Source organism: Heptranchias perlo, chromosome 11 (assembly GCF_035084215.1).
Source record: "Heptranchias perlo isolate sHepPer1 chromosome 11, sHepPer1.hap1, whole genome shotgun sequence".
Taxonomy (NCBI): domain Eukaryota; kingdom Metazoa; phylum Chordata; class Chondrichthyes; order Hexanchiformes; family Hexanchidae; genus Heptranchias; species Heptranchias perlo.
The window spans coordinates 8,711,298-8,730,749 of record NC_090335.1 but is presented as its reverse complement, the minus strand read 5'-3'; the positions used below and the strand labels follow the sequence as shown (position 1 = coordinate 8,730,749).

Genomic DNA, 19,452 nt, shown 5'->3' with positions numbered 1-19,452 from the left:
TGAGAAGAGTATACAGAATATTGAACAGGGGCTGAGGCGAGCCATTACCTGAGGTGATCCCCCAACAATGTGAAAAATAGCTGGGCCAGAGAAGCCTGAACTGTCCAGGACCTGCTACATTCACTGTCTTATCCTATGTCCCAGGACTTAGTTCACTTGACCCTTGTCCAGAGGTGCCAATAATTCATCCCCTGCACATATGATCAGGCAGATTAACATGTCAGAGCCAGGACCCAATCAGAAGAGACCGTGGCTATAAATAGTTATCTGCCATGCAAAGCTGAGTTCTTACTTTGGTGGGAAAGTTGAAGGCAGCAGCACTCCAATTCAACAGCAATTAACCAGGACCACGATGATCAACAATCTTTCACTTCAATCACAGAAACAATCAAGTATCTAGCTTTTATTGTTTTATTTAGTGTAATTTTGCCATTGTCTGTAATGATTTATTAGAAATATTTTTTGAAAAAACTTAAACTTGATTTAAAATAACTTTATTTAACATCTCATATTTCTGAAGTTTTAACTTTTTCACAAGAAGCAAATTTTCTTTTTTTTAAAAAACCATAATCAATGTCTCAGTAGCATTTTAAAAACGGCGGCCTTTAAATGTCTCTGTGCATTTTACTTGTTTATTTAAAAGAAAGAAAGTCTGTTGGTGGTGGGGGGGTATGGAAGGGACGTACCTTTGATTCAAGCACTCCCTTTTCTAATAGAAGAAAATAAAAGTCTTACCAAAGTCTTCAACATTTATTGTAAAAAAATGTCACTTTTTTTGTCCAACAGGGTCTCCGGAAGGGTCTCCTTCCCTGCTGGGCCGCTCTTGTGACATTTAGTTACAGGCAGCATCACTAAGTGGTTCCATTATAACTACAAAAATAACTTGCATTTATATGGCGCCTTTAATGTAATAACATGTTAAATTGAGAGAAGCTCCAGAGGTGGGAGTGGTGTGATGTCCTGAGTCGGCTGGTTCTGGAGTGACTCTCCGTCCTGTTTGAAGTCATGGCCCCTGCTGTTTGCAAGGGGTGCACCAGGACACTTCCTGTAATTATCGACACTGGACCAATCTTGTCAGAAGGAAGATCTAGATTGAGGGACTCAATATTGTTGATCAAAGGCCTTTGTAAAAACGAAGTTATATTTCTGGTAAGAACTCAACTCTTTCCAATAAAAACAGGGTACACTGAATTAAAAAAATATTGTAATACAACTTAAGCCTTCTGAACAGTTTGGTTAGAATAAAAATATAGGGGTAGATATTGGCATACAATGGGCACAATGATGACAAATTTAGCAGTGAAGTGACCCGCACCCAATGCATTTGGGCCACTACTAAATTTGTTGGGACCATTTTTCAGGCGTTCCTGGCAATCGCCTAAAACGGGCATTAGGCCCCTTACACGTGTGTATAAAGTTTTAGGTCCCCGTTGCCAAAATTAATTGGCAATGAGCGGAGCAGGAGCTGGGCCTACTCCGCTCGGGATTCTTCAGCAGCCAATGAAAGGTAAGTTGCTTTTTTTTAAAAAACTAAATTCATAAATCATTCTTTTGGAGCCAGGAGTGCAAGTCTTTCTTTTTTAGGGAGAATTTCTGCTTTTTGTAAAAACTGTAGAATAACTGCTAGAGGGTGGGCACCTTGACTTGCTGCGACAGGAAGAATCAGAAGAATGCAAACATGCTGCAAATGGTCCACCATTTTAAAAAGGGACTGGGCCAAGAAAAATGATGAGAACATTGCCAATAAGAGATCAGTTTCTGAAAAAGGCTGCCTTGTTGATGAACCCACTCCTCCCCTACCCCTTCCAATACAGAGCTTCAATTGTCAGCCAAAGCTGTGGCAGACCTGGTTACCTGTTCAGGAATGGTCAAGACGGAGGGAGGAAGAAGCTGATAGAGCTTTCTATGTGCCAATTTACAGGTACTGATGAGATCACTCAAGGGACTGGAGCACTGCACTAAGAAGGCGATGTGGACCAATGAGGTCTTTGTATAAAAGACTTTTAATGACTGTCATGTATTTGCTGCATTCAAACACCAGGCCAAAACGTATTTTCAGGACGTGAAGAAAGTCAGAACAGAACTGTCAATATTTTTAAACACAAAATTCATGATTTTCCTAAAGGTTAAAAATCACGATTACTTTGAGGCGCTGTTTACATGACGTCTACTGAATTTGAAAGTCCTTCAGACAGGATAAGAGAGTGAGCGCACAGGGTAATTTTTGATACAAAATGAAATCCAGTGTTAGAATGAAATAGGACTGACATATGAGACTATGTTTGTAATTAATTAAAACTGTCAATTGTCTTTCAATAACGGGGCACTTATCCTCATCTTTCTCACAGCATAATCCAATATATTTTCTTCAGGTTCAATACTAAATTGAAATGGCATTGTTGGCTCAAAAAATAGATCCAAAATAATTACATTTAATTTACTCTGTTCTGTGTATTGTGGTTTACTGAAGTGTAACAGGTACTAGAATGGGCCAAAGTTGAAGTTCATTGCCATTGGCAACTGCTAACGTAGGTTAACAAAGTTGCAGATCGGGATGGTCATTAGCTAAGAACTTTATCATTCGATATCTACAGTACTTTGGGTGTAATAAAGGTCATCTGTTATCAACCACACAGCCTATCCCTCACCAACACTGTCCACTTCCACCTTCCCATTGCACACCTCAACCCGAACAACACCCCCATCACTGGGGGTAAGAATTACAGAGCATTTACAGCACAGAAACAGGCCATTCGGCCCAACAGGTTTATGCCCCGCCCAAGCCTCCTCCCATCTTACTTCATCTCATCAACATATTCTGATATTCCTTCCTCCCTCAAGTACTTCTCACTACCCCTTAAAGGCAACTGTGCTGATAGTCACAACCACTCAATTTAATAGCAAGTTTTTTTTTAAATTCATTCATGGGATGTGGGCGTCGCTGGTGAGGCCAGCATTTATTGCCCATCCCTAATTGTCCTTGAGAAGGTGACGGTGAGCCGCCTTCTTGAACCACTGCAGTCCGTGTGGTGAAGGTTCTCCCACAGTGCTGTTGGGAAGGGAGTTCCAGGATTTTGACCCAGTGACGATGAAGGAATGGTGATATATTTCCAAGTCGGGATGGCATGTGACTTGGAGGGGAACGTGCAGGTGGTGTTGTTCCCATGTGCCTGCTGCTCTTGTCCTTCTAGGTCGTAGAGATAGTGGGTTTGCGAGGTGCTGTCGAAGAAGCCTTAGCGAGTTGCTGCAGTGCATCCTGTGGATGGTACACACTGCAGCCGCAGTGTGCCGGTGGTGAAGGGAGTGAATGTTTAGGGTGGCGGATGGGGTGCCATACAAGTGGGCTGCACTCATCCAGGCAAGTGGAGAGTATGCCATCACACTCCTGACTTGTGTCTTGTAGATGGTGGAAAGACTTTGGGGAGTCGGGAGGTGAGTCACTCGCCGCAGAATACCCAGCCTCTGACCTGCTCTTATAGCCACAGTATTTATGTGGCTGGTCCAGTTAAGTTTCTGGTCAATGATGACCCCCCCAGGATGTTGATGGTGGGGGATTCAGTGATGGTAATGCCATTGAATGTCAAGGGGAGATGGTTAGACTCTCTTGTTGGAAATGGTCATTGCCTGGCACTTGTCTGGCGTGAATGTTACTTGCCACTTATCAGCCCAAGCCTGGATGTTGTCCCGGTCTTGCTGCATGCGGGCACGGACTGCTTCATTATCTGAGGGGTTGCGAATGCAACTGAACACTGTGCAATCATCAGCGAACATCCCCATTTCTGACCTTATGATGGAGGGAAGATCATTGATGAAGCAGCTGAAGATGGTTGGGCCAAGGACACTGCCCTGAGGAACTCCTGCAGCAATGTCCTGGGGCTGAGATGATTGGCCTCCAACAACCACTACCATCTTCCTTTGTGCTAGATGATATAACTCCAGCCACTGGAGAGTTTTCCCCGATTCCCATTGACTTCAATTTTATTAGGATTCCTTGGTGCCACACTCGGTCAAATACTGCCTTGATGTCAAAGGCAGTCACTCTCACCTCACCTCTGGAATTCAGCTCTTTTGGACCAAGGCTGTAATGAGGTCTGAAGCTGAATGGTCCTGGCGGATCCCAAACTGAGCATCGGTGAGCAGGTTATTGGTGAGTAAGTGCTGCTTGATAGCACTGTCGATGACACCTTCCATCACTTTGCTGATGATTGAGAGTAGACTGATGGGGCGGTAATTGGCCAGATTGGATTTGTCCTGCTTTTTGTGGACAGGACATACCTGGGCAATTTTCCACATTGTCGGGTAGATGCCAGTGTTGTAGCTGTACTGGAACAGTTTGGCTAGAGGCGCGGCTAGTTCTGGAGCACAAGTCTTCAGCACTACAGCCGGGATGCTGTCGGGGCCCATAGCCTTTGCTGTATCCAGTGCACTCAGCCGTTTCTTGATATCACGTGGAGTGAATCGAATTGGCTGAAGGCTGGCTGCTGTGATGGTGGGGATATCGGGAGGAGACCGAGATGGATCATCCACTCGGCACTTCTGGCTGAAGATGGTTGCAAACGCTTCAGCCTTGTCTTTTGCTCTCATGTGCTGGACTCAGTCATCATTGAGGATGGGGATGCTTACGAGTCTCCTCCTCCCATTAGTTGTTTAATTGTCCACCACCATTCACGACTGGATGTGGCAAGACTGCAGAGCTTTGATCTGATCAGTTGGTTGTGGAATCGCTTAGCTCTGTCTGTAGCATGCATGTAGTCCGGAGTTGTAGCTTCACCAGGTTGGCACCTCATTTTTAGTTATGCCTGGTGCTGCATCTGGCATACTCTTCTACACTCCTCATTGAACCAGGGTTGATCCCCTGGCTTGTTGGTAATGGTAGAGTGAGGAATATGCCAGAGGTAACCTCCAAGAGGTTACAGATTGTGCTGGAATACAATTCTGCTGCTGCTGATGGCCCACAGCACCTCATGGATGCCCAGTTTTGAGCTGCTAGATCTGTTCTGAATCTATCCCATTTAGCATGGTGATAGTGCCACACAACACGTTGGATGGTATCCTCAGTGCGAAGATGGGACTTCGTCTCCATGAGGACTGTGCGGCTATCACTCCTACCAATACAGTCATGGACAGATGCATTTGCGACAGGTAGATTGGTGAGGACGAGGTCAAGTAAGTTTTTCCCTCGTGTTGGTTTGCTCACCACCTGCCGCAGGCCCAGTCTGGCAGCTATGTCCTTCAGGACTCGGCCAGCTCAGTCAGTAGTGGTGGTGAAGTCCCCCACCCAGAGTACATTCTGTGCCCTGGCTACCCTCAGTGCTTCCTCCAAGTGGTGTTCAACATGGAGGAGGACTGATTCATCAGCTGAGGGAGCACGGTAGATGGTAATCAGCAAGAGGTTTCCTTGCCCATGTTTGACCTGATGCCATGAGATTTCATGGGGTCCAGAGTCAATGTTGAAACTCCCAGGGCCACTCCCTCTTGACTGTATATCACTGTACTGCCACCTCTGGTCGGTCTGTCCTGCCGGTGGGACAGGACATACCCAGGGATGGTGATGGAAGAGTCTGGGACTTTGGCTGATTCTGTGAGTATGGCTGTATCAGGCTATTGTTTGACTAGTATGTGGGACAGCTCTCCAAATTTTGGCACAAGTCCCCAGATGTTCGTGAGGAGGACTTTGCAGGGTCGACCGGGCTTGGTTTGCCTTTGTTGTGTCCGGTGCCTAGTGGTCCGATGCCAGGTGGTCCGTCCGGTTTTATTCTTATGACTTTTTTTTTAAAGCGAGATTTCACAACAGAGTGGCTTGCTGGGCCATTGCAGAGGGCAATTAAGAATCAACCACACTCTCACCACTTTGAGTAAAGAATTCCTTATTGAATTCCTTATTGATTTATTAGTGACTATCTTATATTTATGGCCCCGAGTTTCCACAAGTGAAAACGTCTTCTCCACGTCCACCCAATCGGGGTTGAAATCCTCATTCACACGGTCATCACCAGGCCTGACTTTTTCAATGTTCTCTTCACCAGGCTCACATGCTGCATCCTTCATAGATTTCTATTGTGCACATCCTAACCCATCCTATCACTCCCATACTTGATGGCCCCCATTGCCTCCCCATGCCCCAACAAGCTGAATTCAAAATACTCATCTTTGTTTCCAAGTCCATCACGCCTTGCCCCGCTCAATCTCCGCAGCAGCCTCCAGTTCTATGTGCCAGCATACGCCCGCCAATATTCCTACTCTGGCTTTATTCTGCATTCAACCCCTTCCCGCATCCCCACACCCCCATATTCTACCATTGGTAGCACAGCCTTGAACTACTTTGACCAAAAACCAGAACTCTCACTCTAAACCTCTCCACCTTGCCACCTTGTTCCACACCTTCAAAAGTCTATTCAAAACCTATAATTTTGTCCATGCCTCCTGCCACCTCCACTAATTATTCTCCTACTACTGCTTGGTGTGCATTTTTGCCTCTGGGAAGAGCCTTGGGAAGTTCACTCCATTAAAAGGTGTTATCGAAGTTCAGGTTTGTTGTTATTCATTAGCATCTATTGGTTTCTAAACTTGAAAATAAACCTTTTGCATTGCTAAGAGAACAAAATAAAATTTGCCCTTCTTAAAATACGAGAGACAATCTGATGACAATTAATACTGTACATACATTTACCAGCTCCCTGGAGGTGTCTGAAGCCAGGGAGCACTCCATCGTGCAGTGGTTATTTTCTGTTGCTCCTTGTTATCATGCTAACTACTGATTCATTCAAGGTGGTTTTGGACAGCAGAAAGCCAAGTCAGAGAGCATGTGAGATCACTTACTTATTCAAAAGGTGGCTACCAGCCGGACGGAGACAGCTGAGGCAAAGGCTGGGACAGTGCCAGGGCTGGGATTAGATCAGCCTGTTCCTAGATCACTGTACCTAATAATTAACCACCTTGGGTTTGGCTTTAACAGCACAGACAATCTCTGCAACCCAAACATTTGAAAAGAAATCCACTGTGTTTTATTAACAGATTGCAGAACAGTGACAGATGGGTGGACTCAGTATGATTAATATATAAATGGATCAGATACAACTCTTCTCTACTATGATCGCTTACTATAGCTGAACAGGAACTCTCTACATGGTTTAACAATTAACATGTCGAGTTTACTGGAGTTAATGAATTGGATATTGGGCTTCATCTGTAATATATTAAAATTCTTGTGCATAGTGTGCGCACTTCTTTGAAACAACACCCTTGCGTCGTCACACCCCAGATGTTAAACTTTACCATATCCTGAGTCACTGTGAGCAATGTAATAGTTGCATATATCGTACATTTCCTGCAAGTGTCAGATCTATTTCATGTGACATTCTCCCCATACTCGATTAGTTGTACCCCCATTGTTATGAAACAGCCTATCCTCAGACTCAATATGAGCAATGCCACAGGAGACTTGATAGTTATACAACAGGCATTGGAATGGTCTACAATACTTGAACAACACAACTGCTTCTCGTGCAAGCTCGTGAATAAATATCATCCTCTTGAGACAAGTGCCCAAAGACCTTCACAGGCTGTGAATTATGGCTCGACTTCTTACAACAATCTTTAAAAGGAGCAATGTTTTTCAGTGGTTTCATTTCCTTTTTTTTAAAAAAAATGACATTTCTAAATGTGTGTTATCTAACCGAAATATTTTACTTTTATAACAGGTTTTAGTTTCCATGGTAATGATTACTTTATGGTACTCCCTCTCCAGCAGCTGTGTGCTTTAAAACTGCAAAAACTCACGATTATTGTCTGTTTATGTGTCAAAAAAGTGTTCATTAAAATAATGGGTTACAAGAAAAAAGACCGTTTTACAGATAAGATTTTAAATAATAACTCATAATTGCAGCTGAAATCTAGAAATTTACATAAGTAGAGAAACATAGAAGTTACAACTCAGAGACAGGCCATTCGGCCCGACCAGTCTGTGTCGGCATTTACCCTCCACACAAACAAATAATTCTGATCACATTAGCCCACCCTATTCCCATATCCCTTCAAACCCTTTTCTTTTATCCACCTCCTCTATTTAGAAATAAAGTACTCCTCTATATAGAAATAAAATTACAGGATCCCATAGCATTGCATTTTACATTGTCAAGAGCTCGATATTAATCAGTTAATTGACCTTTATAAAATTGTCCTTTAGTACAAGATCGGATTAAGCCACTCAATAGTTTCTACTGTATTTTAGCATTATTTAAATTCAGTGGAGCCGGCTGTTGTCCAACCTGTGACCCGAGCCCCAGCAATGCAGCCCTCGAAGTGCAGGCAACTCAAGCCTATTTGCGAGTATATTTCAAAATCTCTGTGTCCTGTTTGGATTTTGTGAGCCTGGAGGTTTGGAAAGGACTGTTTTTGGGCTGTTGTCTCATTGGTGTTACTTAATAAGGAATTCAGGAGAAATTTCTTTACCCAGAGAGTGGTGAGAATGTGGAACTCACTACCACATGGAGTGGTTGAGACGAATAGCATAGATGCATTTAAGGGGAAGCTAGATAAGTACATGATGGAGAAAGGAATGGAAGGATATGTTGATAGGGTGAGATGAAGTAGGGCGGGAGGAGGCTCGTGTGGAGCATGAACACCTGCAGAGCAGAATGGCCTGATTCTGTGATGCAAATTCCATGTATTTGGTGGATAAATCCTAAATTTAGGTGTAGAGGAAGTGAGGGACCTTGGAGTGCATGTCCACAGATCCCTGAAGGTAGCAGGACACGTAGATAAGGTGGTTAAGAAGGCATATGGAATGCTTTCCTTTATTAGCCGAGGCATAGAATATAAAAGCAGAGATGTTATGCTGGAACTGTATAAAACACTAGTTAGGCCAAAGCTTGACTGTGTTCAGTTCTGGTCACCACATTACAGGAAGGATATAATTGCACGAGAGAGGGGGTACAGGGGAGATTTACGAGGATGTTGCCAGGACTGGAGAATTTTAGCTATGAGAAATGATTGTATAGGCTGGGATTGTTCTCTTTGGAACAGAAGAGGCTGAGGGGTGATTTCATTGAGGTGTACAAAATTATGAGGAGCCTAGATAGAGTGGATAGGAAGGACTATTTCCCTTAGCAGAGGGGTCAATAACCGGGGGCATAGATTTAAAGTGACTGGTAGAAGGATTAGAGGAGAGCTGAGGAGAAATGTTTTTACCCGGAGGGTGGTGGGGGTCTGGAACTCACTGCCTGAAAGGGTGGTAGAAGCAGAAACCCTCAACTCATTTAAAAAGTACCTGGATGTGCACCTGAAGTGCCGTGACCTACAAGGCTATGGACCAAGTGCTGGAAAGTGGGATTAGGCTGGGTGGTTCATTTTCAGCCGGCGTGGACAGGGTGGGCTGAATGGCCTCCTTCTGTGCCATAAATTTTCTATGATTCTAAAAATCAGAACACCAAGATTTCTTACAATCAGCAATTTGGGATATATGGGAACTAATGAGATCGGGGATTTAAAGTGTCCCTGTGTTCTGCAAGCCTCCATGGCAAACACTTGTACAGCCCACAAAGAGACAACTTTGATACCCTGCAATAAAATACCAAAATTGGACTAAAACATTCATATTAGAATAAGAACATAAGAAATAGGAGCAGGAGTAGGCCAATCGGCCCCTCGAGCCTGCTCCGCCATTCAATAAGATCGTGGCCGATCTGATCCTAACCTCAAATCTAAATTCATGTCCAATTTCCTGCCCGCTCCCCGTAACCCCTAATTCCCTTTACTTCTAGAATGTTTCATCTTCACTGTATTAAGATGGATAACCTCTTGCTATTGTAAATTCATTTGATTGTATTTCTCATAAAAGACATATGTTTAATGCGGACATCTTCAGATTAAACAATGCACCAGAGTATGTAGTACAAACTAATGGGACAGCAAAACTTTCAAACAGCATTTCGTTCCACAACATGATATTTTTTTTTAAAGAAAATAGTGGTTCTAAATGCCTTCAGCACACCATGGAAAGGGCTACTTCCAACATGGTACACACACTACTCAGTGGCCTTTTCCTGTTTTCTCAGGAAGGGTATTCTGAAGGGAAAACAACCACACATTCATCTAATTTTAAATAAACCCTTATTCAGTGGTTCACAAATTAAAGCCGATTAACCACATGGGATTCAAAATTATATATATTTTGAAACAGCTACAAACATTTCATGAACAGGATACATCTTGAACTTAGATAAAAGTGTCTCCACTGCAGCGAACAAAGTTTAACTGCAATCTTATTTTGAACCACAGCACAGGTCAATGTTAAGGAAAGAAGGAAGAACGGTAAACACCTGGTCATGCTGCTTTTTCCAATTTGATGCAACAACCTAATTTCAATAACTTCTTATACAACCAACCCTGGAAATATCATTCAGCTCAAGACTCGCAAGATCTGAAATTTCTCACTCATTACTTCTTTATACCCAAACACTTCAAATACCCTATCAGACCTGAGGAGATACTATGTAAAAGTCTTGCAACCAGCCCACATCCATCATGTTTCAAAGCCTCTTACTTTGGTCACGGGCAAAGTCTGCATACACCTGACCGTGCACCAGCCCCCACTTCGATCAACTGCTCCACTCATCTCCTCATTGTGCATTCCCAACACTATTTCTCCACTCCTCAGCCCATGTCAGGACTCCCTATGGGCAATGTCACAGGAAATCTATTAATAAAAATAAAATACTGTTGGTTCCTGAGCTAATGTTTCGACCTTTTGTTTAAAGGATTCGAAAGAAAGTAGAAGCATAGGCTGTGTACAAATTAGAGCTTTTGAGCCACTTCACATCAGCCTAACTGGGTTTTGTGTGCTCGTCCTATAGCCTTAAAGAAGCCCTGTGCAATTTAGCTGGTTAAAACTTGATTCAACAGTTTATATTAATACACGGCACATTGAGATTTGAATTATAGTAAAAATAATTTTCAAGGAAAATGGCAAAGTTGTTTTTATTTGGGAAGGAATAGCCATTCATTATAGAATCATAGAATGGTCACAGCACAGAAGGAGGCCATTCAGCCCATGCCGGCTCTTTGTGAGAGCAATCAAGTTCGTCCCATTCCCCTGCTCTTTTTTCACAGCCCTGCAAATTTTTTCCTTTCAAGTATTTACCCAACTCCTTTTTCAAAGCCACGATTAAATCTGCTTCCACCACCCTTTCAGGCAGCACATTCCAGGTCATAAGTGCTCGCAGCGTAAAAAAGTTTTTCCTCATGTCGCCTTTGGTTCTTTTGCCAATCACCTTAAATCTGTGTCCTCTGGTTCTCAACCTTTCCGCCAATGGGAACAGTTACTCTTTATTTACTTTATCTAAACCCCTCATGATTTTGAACATGTCTATCAAATCTCCTCTCAACCTTCGCTGCCCTAAGGAGAACAACCCCAGCTTCTCCAGTCTATCCATGTAACTAAAGTCCCTCGCCCCTGGAACCATTCTGGTATATCTTTTCTGCGCCCTCTCTAAGGCAGTCACATCCTTCCTAAAGTGCAGTGCCCAGAATTGGACACAATACTCCAGCTGTGGCCGAAACAGTGTTTTATAAAAGGTTCAACATAACTTCCTTGCTTTTGTACTCTTATGCCTCTATTTATAAAGCCCAGGATTCCTTATGCTTTCTTAGCAGCTTTCTTAACCTGTCCTGCCACCTTCAAAAGATTTGTGCACATGTACCCCCAGGTCTCTCTGTTCCTGCACCCTCTTTAGAATTGTACCGTTTAGTTTATATTGCGTCTCCTCGTTCTTCCTGCCAAAATATATCACTTCGTACTTCTCTGTTAAATTTCATCTGCCATGTGTTTGCCCATTCCACCAGCCTGTCTCTGTCCTCTTGAAGTCTATTACTATCCTCCTCACTGTTTACTACCCTTCCGAGTTTTGAGTCATCTGCAAATTTTGAAATTGTGCCCTGTATACCCAAATCCAAGTCATTAATATGAAAAAAATATCATTTTCATCACAAGAATGCCACGTGCAAGTAATGCAATAGTGTGTGTGGAAGTAATTTGAATTAGTGTTTGTAAACAAATGAAAAAGCTTTGCCATACACTTTTGCTGAAAATGGTACCCCTAAAAATTTCACATTCTAAATCATATGATATATCATATGATATTAAGTCTTATACTTGCGCGCACTTCCTGTTAACCTTTTCCATTATAAATTCCTCTTCACATTTATAATGTAAACTTCCAACGTTAACTGGTCACACAGAATTACACCCCCGCCCCATTGGAAGTGCTGCAGTGCCACCAGTGTTAGGAGGGTGTAACTACACTGTGACAAGTTTACATAGGCAGTTTCCATTATAAATGAGGACAGGAGGAAGGTATAATGGAAATATAAAATAAGGACAGGAATAACTTGAAAACAGTGACTGACATATCTGCACTTTGGTCAAATTGGTCATCTCCAATAAAAGTGAGTCTAACTGCCTCCCCTTGACATTCAACAGCATTACCATCACCAAATCCCCCATCAACATCCTGAGGGTCACCACTGACCAGAAACTTAACTGGACCAGCCATATAGATACTATGGCTACAAGAGCAGGTTAGAGGCTGGGTATTCTCTGGCGAATGACTCACCTCCTGACTCCCCAAAGCCTTTCCAACATCTACAAGGCACTAGTCAGGAGTGTGATGGAATACTCTCCACTTGCCTGGAATAAGTGCAGCTCCAACAACACAAAAAGCTCAACACCATCCAGGACAAAGCAGCCTGCTTGATTAGTACCCCATCCACCACCTTAAACATTCACTCCCTCCACCACCGGCGCACCGTGGCTGCAGTGTGTACCATCTACAGGATGCACTGCAACAAATCGCCAAGGCTTCTTCGACAGCACCTCCCAAACCCACGACCTCTACCACCTAGAAGGACAAGGGCAGCAGGCACATGGGAACAACACCACCTGCACGTGCCCCTCCAAGTCACACACCATCCCGACTTGGAAATATATCGCCGTTCCTTCATCGTCGCTGGGTCAAAATCCTGGAACTCCCCACCTAACAGCACTGTGGGAGAACCTTCACCGCACGAACTGCAGCGGTTCAAGGTGGCAGCTCACCTCCACCTTCTCAAGGGCAATTAGGGATGGCCAATAAATGCTGGCCTTGCCAGCGATGCCCACATTCCATGAAGGAATATATAAAAAAAATCTCAGCCTCTAATCCCACATCACCTGAAGACTACATTTGACCATCCGGGAGATTGACTAAAATATGCCATGATTTTTGCAGCACAAAACCTCAAATTCATTAGGTATTCACAACTGGAATGCAACAAATACCTTTTGTACAGCAAACACACACACACACACACACACACATTGTCCTTTACGCTGGGCACACCAGCACCCTCAAATTCATCGACCCCCAATTCCATAACTTATTTTTAAAATTTCCACTGACCCTGAACTTGTAGCTTGGACCTTTAGTGACACCCAACTTCACCCAAATGCCATCGGCCGGTGCCAAAAAGAAACAGGGTGCCCAACATTAGTCACCAGCCAAGAAGTCATGACTGACCTGCAGTGTGTTTCTAGCATCTTCAGATTGCCAACTTTCTTCAAAAAATTTAAAATGATTATGTCCAAGACTAGAACCTCCCCTTTTATGGACCGTCAGCCTGAGGTACATTTGCCTTTAAGTTGCCGGATTGGCAGTGACCCAGCCTCCTGCACTGAGCTGCCTGGCCCTGGCTCTGCTTTACTCCCGCTGCCATGGGGACGGCGGGGCTCCATCGAGCCGCTCCCTAGCAACCAAGCCTAGCAACGGACGGCAGAGTTGGGGCCTGGACCCGGACCCAGCCAGCCCAGCCCCTCATCCCCGTCCCCACGCCCAGCCCCGCACCTTACCTTGCTCCTGATCTGCCCGGAGGTGGACACTTTCCTGATGAGTTTCTGCGGCCCTTCGTGCTCTCCATCGCTGTCCGAGGACTCGTCCCCGGCCGCTCCCGGCCCGGCTCCGTGCGGCTGGTGTTGAGCCCCGGGCCCCAGTCCCGCCATTGCCCCAGCCGCCTTTTCCGATTCCTGCAGGCAGATGAAAGATTTGGCGTGAGGGTGAGCCGTTTTCCTGTCAGCGCCAGCCCAGCGCGGAGCGGCGCCTCCGGGCTTTGCCGCCATGTTCCTGCCGGACTCTGGGCAAGAGTGAGACAGAAAGTTCAGAGACAGGCAGTCAGTCAGACAGAGAGAGAGAGAGAGAGACAGATAAACAGAGAGAGAGAGAGATAAACACAGACAGAGAGAAACAGAGGGAAACAGATAGAGAGATAAACAGACAAACAAACAGAGAGAGAGATAAACAGACAAACAGAGAGATAAATAGAGAGAAACAGACACAAACAGAGCGAGAGAGATTCAGTCAGACATAGAGAGATAAACAGAAAGAGGGAGAGACAACGACACAAAGTTAAACAAAGAGAAAGAAAGAAAGAGGAAAAGATAAACAATGAGAGCTAAACAGGAAGAGATAAATAGAGAATGGGATAAAGATGTAAACAGGGAGGAGAGAAAAATAAACAGATTAACAAAAAGAAAGACAGGGGCAGAGAGAAATGGAGAAAGACTTACAGGCAAAGGAAGAGATAAACATAGATACAGAAAGAGAAAAATAAAAAAAGAAACAGGAGTATCAGAGAAGTTCAGGAAGATGGGGAGACACACAACTGAGGATCAGAGCAGCACTGAGACTAATTGGGAGAAAGAGAAAAACAAAGAAAAGCAAAACAAGGGAAAACTCAGAAGCACAGAGCTGCTGCAAGACAGGCACGGTTAGAATCAGATGAAGAGAAATACATCCAGAGACAGAAAAACACAGACTAAGAGGAGCAAACCAGGGAGAGAGACAGATGCAGAGGGGCATGCATAAACAGACAAAAGAGAGATATGTACAGAGATAGAGACAGAAAAAACATGTACAGAAAAACTGACAGAGGGAAGAAACAGACAACAACTTGCATTTATCCAGCACCTTTAATGCAGAAAAACATCCCAAGCCACTTCACAGAAGTGACATTAAAACAATGGCACAAATGCTGAGGCAAACACAAACAGAGGTACACACAGAGAAAGAGAAACAAAATCACACAGACGGGCACAGATAGTGTGTAAGAGAGGAGATAGACACAAACACGCAAAGGCACAGAGAAAGTTAGAGACATACTGCTGGGGTGGGGCGGGGAAGAGAGAGAGACTGACAGAAAGAAACTGAAAGAGGCATAGAATTTTCCAGAGATAGAGACTGAAGAAGGTATAGAGAAACAGGTAGACAAACAAACACCAAGAGCAAAACAATCAGAGAAAAAGAGGTGCAGAGAGCGTAAGACTGATGCACACAGCCTTTGACAGAGTGAGAGAGACACAGAATGACAGACACATACACAGATGCAAAGAAACTGACATATAGAGACTGAAAGAGAGAGACTAAAACACAAGGCAGAGAAATTGACAGACTGAAAAAGACAAAAAGATAGAGAGACACACACAAAAGACAGAAAAAGAGACTGACAGACACAGCAAGAGACAGAGACTGAGAAATAGGCTGAAAGAGTCTGAAAAGAAAGACTAAAAAAGAGACAATTGGTGTAGATTAATGGATTAGAAACTGGACTAAAATAACGACATTTGAGTTGCTGTACATATTTTAAGATCTTCTTTGCACTTTTTAATTTGGATTATGGGTAGGTAGAGATTTTTTTTTAAATCACCATTCTCACTGATGAGAACACATTTGAAAAAGAGACAGACAGACAGAGTCTAAAATACAAAGAGAGGCAGAGGCTGATGTACAGAGATAGAGACTGAAAGGCAGAGGCCGAGAGGCACTCAGAGGCTGAAAGAAGCAGACACAAATGTTGGGAGGGAAAGAGATAAACACAAGGACAGACACCTATACACATAGACAAAGAACCATACAAGCACAAAGGGAGGTTGAGAGAGACTGAAACACGTACGTACACACACACAAACACACACAGGCATAGAGAGACGAAACCCAGAAAGTGAGAACTGGAGAGACAGAGACAGAAAGAGGCATAGACAATGGAACAGAGAGACACAGGGATCAACTGAGAGACACACAACAACTTGCAATTACATGGTGCCTTTAACGTAGTAAAAACATCCCAAGGCACTTCACAGGAGTGTTATCAGACAAAGTTTGACACCAAGCCACGTAATGAGATATTAGGAAGCTTGGTCAAAGAGGTAGGTTTTAAGGAGTGACTTAAAAAGGAGAGAAAGGCAGAGAGGTTTAGGGAGAGAATTCTAGAGCTTAGGGCCTAGGCAGCTGAAGGCACAAATTACACAGATAAATTTACAGAGGCACAGTGTGAGAAGCACACACTTGAACAGATAGAATGATATCCACTGAAATAGACACACAGGCAGAGTGAGATTGATAATAAGAGGTACTGTTACACACAATAATGGAAAAAAAGACATGAGCAAGTGGTACAGAATGAGAGCTACACACAAAGAGAGAAGATACATAGAGGCATACATACTATCATTTGCATTTATCACCTTTAATGTAGGAGAAAATATCCTGAGGGGCTTCACAGAGGCATAAGGAAAAAAATGGACACTGTGCCAAAGAAGGAGATATTAGGAGAGTTGACCAAAAGCTGTCAGATGTGGGTTTTAAAGAGGATCTTAAATGAGGAAAGGTGGAGAGATGGTGGAGTTTAGAGAGGGAATTCCAGCATATGGGACCTAGGCAGCTAAAGTCATGACCACCGATAGTGGGGCCAAGGTAGTGGGGGATGCACAAGAGACTGGGGTCAAAGGAACAGAGAATTTGGGGAGGGGGGGAAAAGCAGGTTGTGGCAATGGAGAAGATTACAGAGATAGGAAGGGGCAAGGACATGGGACAATTTAAACATGAGGATGAGAATTTTAAATTTGACTTCCAGTCCCCCAACTGTCAGTATAGGTCAGCAAGAGCAGGAGTGATGGGTGAGCAAGACAGGACATGGGTAACAGAGTTTTGGATGAGCTGAAGTTTGCAAAGGGCAGAGGATGCGAGGCTGGTCAAGAGAGCATTAGAACAGTCAAATCTGTAAATGACAAAGCTATGGATGAGGGTTTCAGCAGCAGCTGGGCTGAGGCAGGAGTGGAGCAGGGCGATATTACGGAGGTGGAAGTAGGCAATTCTTGTGATGGCAAGGATATGGGGTCAAATAGGAAGCTGAGGTTGCAAACAAACTAGTTCAGCCTGGAACATGGCAGGGGAGGAGGATTGAGTTAGTGGCGAGTGTAAGAAATTTGTGGGGGGACCAAAGACATTGGCTTCAGTTTTCCTTATGTTTTGTTGGAGGAAATACAAGCAGTCTGACAGCACAGAAGAAAAGGATGGGTCAAGAGAGGTGATGGAGAGGTAGAGGTTTGTGGCGTCAGTTTACATGTGGAACCTGATTGCAGATGATGTAGCTAATGTGGATGAGGAAGAGGGGGCTAAGGATGGATCCTTGGGGGGAGTCCTGAGGTGACACTGCGCAGGTGGAAAGTGAAGCCATTGATAGAGATGCTCTGGCTATAATCAGATAATAAGAGTGGAACCAAGCAAATGGAGATCCACTGAATTGGACATCGAGGAGAGGTGTTGGAGGAGGACGTTGTAGACAAAGACACACACATATTGAGTGAAAAGCTCATGGAGAAAGACCATGAAACAACAACTTGCATTTAAGTAGCGCCTTTAACGTAATAGATGTCCCAAGATGCTGCACAGGGGCGATTTTCAAACAAAATTTGATACCGAGCCACATAAGGAGATATTAAGACAGGTGACTAAAAGTTTGGTCAACGAGGTAGGTTTTAAGGAGCTTCTTAAAAGGAGGAGAGGTAGAGGGGTTTAGGGAGGGAATTCCAGAGACACTGAAAGAATGCATGACACATGCACAACAACTTACATTTATAAAGCGCCTTTAATATAGTAAAACGCTTACACAGACACCAAGAGTAAGACAGACAAAGAGCATGCAACATACATACATACATGGAAGCACAGAGAGAGAGAGACACACACACACAAACACGGTCATGCAATTGTTAAGCTCATACATGCAAACACAGAGGCATACAAACAGATTGTGAGGGGCTTAGAAAGAGAGGAAATAGAGGTTTAGCTTCACATGGGCACTGCCAGACCAGCTGTTTTTATACCACTCAAAACTGATGCAAGCACTTATGATTCACGACACAGCTGGCTGAAACCAGAGTGTAAACCTATTGGATTTGCTAAGACAGGCCATCAGCAGTGTGTGGGACAGAGAGAGTGAGTCACACACACACACACACAAAGCAAGTATGAAACGCCCACAGTGGGAAATACAGACGCAGTGTGTGAGAGACAGAGTGTGAGGCACCGACAGACACATTGGGAGGGGGGGGGGGGGGGGAGAAAGACAGACCCAAAGACACAAAGTATCATTGAAAGTTACACCGAGAGACAGAAAGCGAGTGCGAGAGGCACAACCGCACAGCAACTGTGAAACACCCACACACAGAGTAAGAGCAGAGCATTGTTTTGTTTTTATTAGCTGGGTGTCTGATTCACGCTGTAACCCATCCGCATATTGAACAGTCTCCAAACCAAGCTGCTGAGAAGTCTGTTGTTTGCCTAATATGGAGTGCACGCTGTCCCCGACACATCCCACTTACCCAAATCCAGAGATCTTGAGGGTAGTTTGGCCACAACCAAGGCTCAAGACTGCGAAGTATGCACATGGGCACTGCTGGGTTTAACCAGTTAAACCCACAAAACTTACCAGCATAGGGAACTGATGAGCCTCCTGCTGCTCATCCAGCCAAGGCAACCCTAACCGTCAAGCATTGGCTTACAGGGTTATCTGGAGTCTCAGCCCCCAGTGATAAGTCTACTTCTCCAGATACAATTCATGAGCTAGACTGGCTGGTTAATTCTCAACAGTGACCTAGAGCACTGCAGACCTCCATAATTCAGGTCCATTACTGAGTCTACCAGGGGGAGTTGAGCCAGCTCAAATCTTCCCTTATCGGGTTCATCACCTTAGACCCAACTCACCCCCAGCAGACCCCATTTTATTCTCTTTCAAGGTGGGGAGGGGGGGGGGGAGGAGTGTTACTGGTTGGTCTGATAGTGAGTTACACAACATTCACCTGAGGAAGGAGGAAGCCTCCGAAAGCTTGTGAATTTCAAATAAAATTGTTGAACTATAACTTGGTGTTGTAAAATTGTTTACAATTGTCAGCCCCGGCATCTCCACATCAGAGTTACACAGAGTGAGAATGAGAGCAGAGCACAAACACAGATACTGAGTACAATGCATACAGAGAATGTCAGAGATATCAAGTGGGACAGATACAGAGTGAGATGCAAAAGTGTGAGGCAGTAAAAGTGACAGAGAGTGAGTGACATGCTGAGTTTGAGAATGAGACACAGAATA

At 44.1% G+C, this 19,452-nt stretch overlaps 1 protein-coding gene across 2 annotated transcripts in view; it reads right to left on the bottom strand.

The window, feature by feature from the left end:
* Positions 1 to 19,452, bottom strand: part of dgkh (diacylglycerol kinase, eta) — a 465,735-nt gene that overhangs the window by 442,950 nt on the left and 3,333 nt on the right. For both annotated transcript variants that reach the window (XM_067992509.1, XM_067992508.1), the window contains exon 2: positions 13,883 to 14,056. In XM_067992509.1, the coding sequence (XP_067848610.1) occupies positions 13,883 to 14,056 (174 nt within the window). The remainder of the gene's footprint in view (positions 1 to 13,882; positions 14,057 to 19,452) is intronic.